The sequence below is a fragment of the Etheostoma spectabile genome, chromosome 6, assembly GCF_008692095.1.
Source record: "Etheostoma spectabile isolate EspeVRDwgs_2016 chromosome 6, UIUC_Espe_1.0, whole genome shotgun sequence".
In the NCBI taxonomy this organism is placed as follows: Eukaryota; Metazoa; Chordata; class Actinopteri; order Perciformes; family Percidae; genus Etheostoma; species Etheostoma spectabile.
Genome location: NC_045738.1, coordinates 26,466,351 through 26,472,229, shown reverse-complemented (window position 1 = coordinate 26,472,229; position 5,879 = coordinate 26,466,351). Strand labels below are relative to the sequence as shown.

The window sequence follows — 5,879 nt, the reverse complement described above, 5'->3', positions numbered from 1 at the left end:
AGTCAGGGAATCATGTCCCATGTCTGTTAACTCTGCTGCCTGTATGTCTGTCTTTCTGCTGCCTTCTGTCTCACCTGTCTGTCTTTCTGTCTGCCTGTCTGTCTCACTCTGCTGTCTGTCTGTCTTTCTGTCTGCCTGTCTGTCTGTCTTTCTGTCTTTCTGTCTGCCTGTCTGTCTCACTCTGTCTGTCTTTCTGGAGCTGATGATATTCTGGTTATTACCACGAGCGTTTAATAGCCCCATAAAGAGATAATATTTATCTTGTATAACTTTGAAACTGGTGTGCAGGACAGGAGATGGACACTGCTGCAGCTTCTCACGTTTAAATAAAGTTTATTGATTATTAAAGAAGCTTCTAGAGACTTCTAGACAGCTGGACAGACGCAACAAGATGTAAACAAAAGAAAATGTTTTGTCTTCTTCCGTGTCCCCTTCAGGTTACCCAGCAGAGGGACACTTGTTGCCTTGGACACTATTTGTCCTTCAACATGTAGGACATACGCCTTGTGTTTTTCAGGGGACGTTATACTGTTGTCTCACTGCCAGGCTTTGAAGACCAACCCACTGCAGAGACAGTGTCGTTGTCCTTATCACTATCAGCAGGCCTCATGTAGCAGTCCCACCCCGTCCCTCACTCGGACACACACACACTCACTCTGCTGTCTTCTGTCCTCTTGTCTCATGTTGCTGGGTTTGAATCAGCCAATGACAACAGTTGCAGTCCTTGGAGGGGGGATCGGGGGCCTGGCAGCATCCTACTACCTCTGCAAGAGCCCCCAGGTTACCAAGTAACACACAACACACACACACACACACACACACACACACACACACACACACACACACACACATGCCATGATAATGTAATGTTAACACAGATACATGTGGGACTGAAGCTCTATTTAAAATACATGAGGAAATGAAACCATATTCAGCCTTCAGATGAACTCATCATTTAATAATCCATATACAGATAAAAAGATTGAAAATGGATCAAAGACACCCCAGTGCTACTTTCTGTCTTTCTGTGTACGTTTCAGAGACATGGTGCTGCAGACTTTGTCTCTTTGTCTCCAGGTCCTTGTCTTGGAGTCCAGCAGTCGGTTGGGGGGCTGGCTGCGGTCCACCAGGAGGTCTGATGGGGCCGTGTTTGAACATGGACCCAGAGGGATCCGCCCTGCGGGGGCAGTGGGACGCAACACGCTCAATATGGTGCGTTCAAGAACATTAAGGAATAACTGGCATGTCATGGAAACTGAAACGTCCCAGTTAGAGAGGACATGTCCTAAACATGTTCTTTATAAAACGTCCCAGTTGGAGAGGACATGTCCTAAACATGTTCTTTATAAACGTCCCATTACAGAGGACACGTCCTAAACATGTTCTTTATAAACGTCCCAGTTAGAGAGGACACGTCCTAAACATGTTCTTATAAAACGTCCCAGTAGAGAGGAAACAGTCCTAACATGTTCTTTATAAAACATCCCAGTTAGAGAGGACAGTCCTAAACATGTCTTATAAACGTCCCAGTTAGAGGACACTGTCCTAAAATGTTCTTTATAAAAAGTCCCAGTTAGAGAGGCACGTCCAAACATGTTCTTTATAAAACGTCCAGTTAGAGAGGACACGTCCTAAACATGTTCTTATTAAAACGTCCCAGTTAGAGAGACTGTCTAAACATGTTCTTATAAAACGTCCAGTGGAGAGGACATGTCCTAAAATGTTCTTATAAGTACCAGTTAGGAGGACATGTCCTAAACCTGTTCTTTATAAAAATCCCAGTTAGAGACATGTCCTAAACAGTTCTTTATAAAACAGTCCCAGTTAGAGAGGACATGTCTAAACATGCTTTATAAAAACGTCCCAGTTAGAGAGGACATGTCCTAAACATGTTCTTTATAAAACGTCCCAGTTGGAGAGGACATGTCCTAAACATGTTCTTTATAAAACGTCCCAGTTAGAGAGGACACGTCCTAAACATGTTCTTTATAAAACGTCCCAGTTAGAGAGGACACGTCCTAAACATGTTCTTTATAAAACGTCCCAGTTAGAGAGGACACGTCCTAAACATGTTCTTTATAAAACGTCCCAGTTAGAGAGGACACGTCCTAAACATGTTCTTTATAAAACGTCCCAGTTAGAGAGGACATGTCCTAAACATGTTCTTTATAAAACGTCCCAGTTGGAGAGGACACGTCCTAAACATGTTCTTTATAAAACGTCCCAGTTGGAGAGGACACTTACATGATTTGGAAATAATCTGTGTGTGTGTGTGTGTGTGTGTGTGTGTGTGTGTGTGTGTGTGTGTGTGTGTGTGTGTGTGGTGTGTGTGTGTGTGTGTGTGTGTGTGTGTGTGTGTGTGTGTGTGTGTGTGTGTGTAGGTGGAGGACCTGGGTCTTGGCGGGGACATTCTGCCCGTCCCCTACAGCCATGTGGCGTCCCAGAACCGATACGTGTACATGAACCGACGTCTCCACAGGATGCCGTCGGGGCTGAGGTTCGCTCATCACAAAATACTGCTTATTATTATCAGCATCTATGGAATATTAATCACCATGTCTGTAGTTATTATCAGCATCTATGGAATATTAATCACCATGTCTGTAGTTATTATCAGCATCTATGGAATATTAATCACCATGTCTGTAGTTATTATCAGCATCTATGGAATATTAATCACCATGTCTGTAGTTATTATCAGCATCTATGGAATATTAATCACCATGTCTGTAGTTATTATCAGCATCTATGGAATATTAATCACCATGTCTGTAGTTATTATCAGCATCTATGGAATATTAATCACCATGTCTGTAGTTATTATCAGCATCTATGGAATATTAATCACCATGTCTGTAGTGCTCAAGAAAATAACCCCCAGATGAATCAATAATGTAAATAATTGTTTTCTTATAATATTTGATGATACGTTCTGCAGAGCGGGAAGTGAAGGGGATATTTAACATTTTCTTTGTCCTTTGTCCGTCTCCCGTCCCCCTGCCCGTCTTTCTCCCGTCCCCCTGCCCGTCTGTCTCCCGTCCCCCTGCCAGTGGACTTTTGCGGACTGTCCCCCCCTTCTCTCGGCCCCTGCTGCTGAGTGTTGCCATGGAGATGCTAGTGAAGAGGGGCGTGGAGGAGGACGAGTCCGTCCATTCGTTTGTCTCCAGGCGACTGGGGAAGGAGGTGAGCGGGTCAGAGTCATCTGAGATATGAATGAATATCATTCATATCTCAGCTGGAATCAACGGCAGCATTATGTATATTACATTATATATATTTATATTTATGGATACTTTCATATTTCTTCAGTTTGCTGAAGTCCAGGCTGCCCCCCTTTGGGTCCAGCAGTGACTAATCTCAGTCCACTAAGATTTCTTTAATTCAAAAGTTATTATTTCTTATTTTTATGCTGAATGACTTATATCGAAGAAACTAATAAGCACACCTTAGAGAGTGGCGGTGCTAGTACTGATGCATTGTGGGAGAACCCCCCCCTGTTTTTTGTGACCCCGGGGGTTAAAGTTAACCCTCGCCTTAATTTCATGTTATTTATTTGATTATTATTAATAATGAATAACATGAATTATTTGAGCGACGTCAGTGTAACAGAGGCGGGACTTGGTCTTTACAGAAGGATCTGAGCGTCCTGTGTCCCTGATGAAGACGTTGTGTCTTCTGTAGATGATGATGATGATGATGAAGATGATGATGATGTTTTATCTCTCCGTCATCCCTCGCTGCACCAACGTCCTGTTAATATTTGTTGATAGACATGAAAACTGTAACCACGGCTCCATGAGAGTGACCAGAAGTGTCCCCTGTCTTCCTGTGTGTGTCCAGCTGGCGGACATCGCGGTGGACAGTCTGTGCCGCGGCGTGTTCGCGGGCGACTGCAGGAAGCTGAGCGTGCGTTCTTGTTTTCCGGTGCTGTACAACGCGGAGCAGCGGGGGGGCTCCGTGATGCTGGGCATGCTGCTGGGCTCAGGTACAGTACTCCACCTCCTGTTCCGGCCCCGTGTCCTGTCCCAGAAGACGTTATCTCAGGACACTGCATCTGGAGCGGGGTCTAGACCACGCTCTATCATTCACCCCCCAGGAGGAGGCTTTCAGAGCTGGAAGGACTCAGATATTACTGCATGATTAACTGGCTCTGGAGTATTTGCATCAACAATAGCATGGTCTCTTTCAGTCCAGTTTAAATATATTTATATTTATGTATTACTTTTGCAACCAAATAAAAGTTTTGAATGAATTCCAGGATCCATCTTTTGGTTTTATGAAGATGAAGTAGATGAAGCCTATGAAGTAGAGCACGCCTCTTTATTATCATAACCAGTCCGACCCCTTAGGACCTTATCTAACGTTAGCAATGACGTGGGGTAAAACCACGATCATGTAAGATCCCCCCCCCCATCCTCCCCCCCGCCTGTTTTACTCAGCAAAGATTAAAAGAGTCTCACAAGGAATCTCACAAGTTTGACTCTGATTAATGAATTATCAAAATAGTTTCCAATGAATGGAGTAGTTGCCAACTAGGTGGTTCCTGTCTGGGTCTGAGCAGGTCTCCGTTGGACTGGGCCCGCCTGCACAGCAGCGTGTGGGTCCACCATCTGGTCTGTAATCTGTGTGTGTGTCTGACGTCTGAACCCTGCAGGCCCTACTCCTGCCGTCCCCCCCGGCCCTCTGGCTCAGAGGTCCGTTACAGAGTCGTGGGCCCAGTGGTCCCTGAGCAGGGGAGTGGAGTCTCTCCCAGAATGCATCGCTGAGTTCCTGCAGCGGAGCGGCAGAGCGGAGCTCCGCAGGGAGGCGGCCGTTCAGCACATCAGCCCGTCGGCCTCCGGCTGGACGGTCAGTGGGGACAGGGACATTTTTAGCTCATTTAGCTGTTTTTGTTGTTTTGTGATTTAACTTCTTTCTTTTTTTTTTAAACAACATACAAACCATACAACTCTGTAGGTTCAACAGTTGAAAAAGTTCCTAAAAAGTCCAAAGATCTCGGGCTGAATGGAACCTGGCTCCCTGTTGGATCCTGGTCCGAGCTCATGGTGTTTTGAATGGAAATCGTCTCTCAGAATAACTGGACTAACTTTCCGAGTTCTACCACAAATGTATTCTGGATTACTAAACGTTGAACCCCAAACGGTCAAATGAGGAATTAGACGTTTCTGCAGAGTCAGCAGGAGTTCTTTGAGGATTAGGAAGTCCAGATGAAGAACACTGACATTAGTTAGTCCTAAATATTAAGTGGTGTCAATGTGGAGATGTGATCAACACATCTGGTTGTTAAATAAACTTCAACTAGTTACTGAAAGCAGGAGTTCACTCTCTTTTTCCAATCTGACTTTAAAAGTCCAAGCAAATAATTCAATAACTGCACCGACACATGTTCATTCTTCATAATTATTTCAGGCAGATGTTAAATAAGACCTGGCTTTTTATCAATAGGACAAATGTGACCATGTGACGGACATGAAATAGCATCTACCAACCGGATAGGCACAATCCTAATAACTTAATAACCTAATAACCTAATAAGGTGATCCTCCGAGGTTCCATCTAGCATCAACAGGTCAACATTTCATTATGTCCATAACTTTACTTCATGTCCAAATGCCTGCAGAACTGAAGACATTCAGCCACACCTGGACGCTGTCTAATGTGTGTGTGTGTGTGTGTGTGTGTGTGTGTGTGTGTGTGTGTGTGTGTGTAGATCAGTTTGGAGGATGGAGTCCTATCAGCTGACCACATCATCTCTGCACTGCCTGCTAAAGGTTTGTTAACAGAGCGTGACTCTACATGCTTTGTTTTGTTGCTAGAAACTATACAATTCAATATGTAATCTGAGTATTTTAACACCCCCCCCCCCCCCCCCCCCCCCC

At 44.6% G+C, this 5,879-nt stretch overlaps 1 protein-coding gene across 2 annotated transcripts in view; it reads left to right on the top strand.

Moving 5' to 3' along the window:
* The window catches only part of ppox (protoporphyrinogen oxidase), a 9,888-nt gene that overhangs the window by 1,110 nt on the left and 2,899 nt on the right, over window positions 1-5,879 (top strand). The window contains exons 2-8 of one of the 2 annotated variants that reach the window (XM_032517689.1): window positions 701-789; window positions 1,078-1,212; window positions 2,382-2,497; window positions 3,051-3,183; window positions 3,841-3,985; window positions 4,655-4,848; window positions 5,711-5,771. In XM_032517689.1, the coding sequence (XP_032373580.1) occupies window positions 706-789; window positions 1,078-1,212; window positions 2,382-2,497; window positions 3,051-3,183; window positions 3,841-3,985; window positions 4,655-4,848; window positions 5,711-5,771 (868 nt within the window). In that variant the 5' untranslated portion in view covers window positions 701-705. Of the gene's footprint in view, window positions 1-700; window positions 790-1,075; window positions 1,213-2,381; window positions 2,498-3,050; window positions 3,184-3,840; window positions 3,986-4,654; window positions 4,849-5,710; window positions 5,772-5,879 lie in introns of both variants that reach the window. The other variant, XM_032517688.1, reaches the window with a different exon arrangement.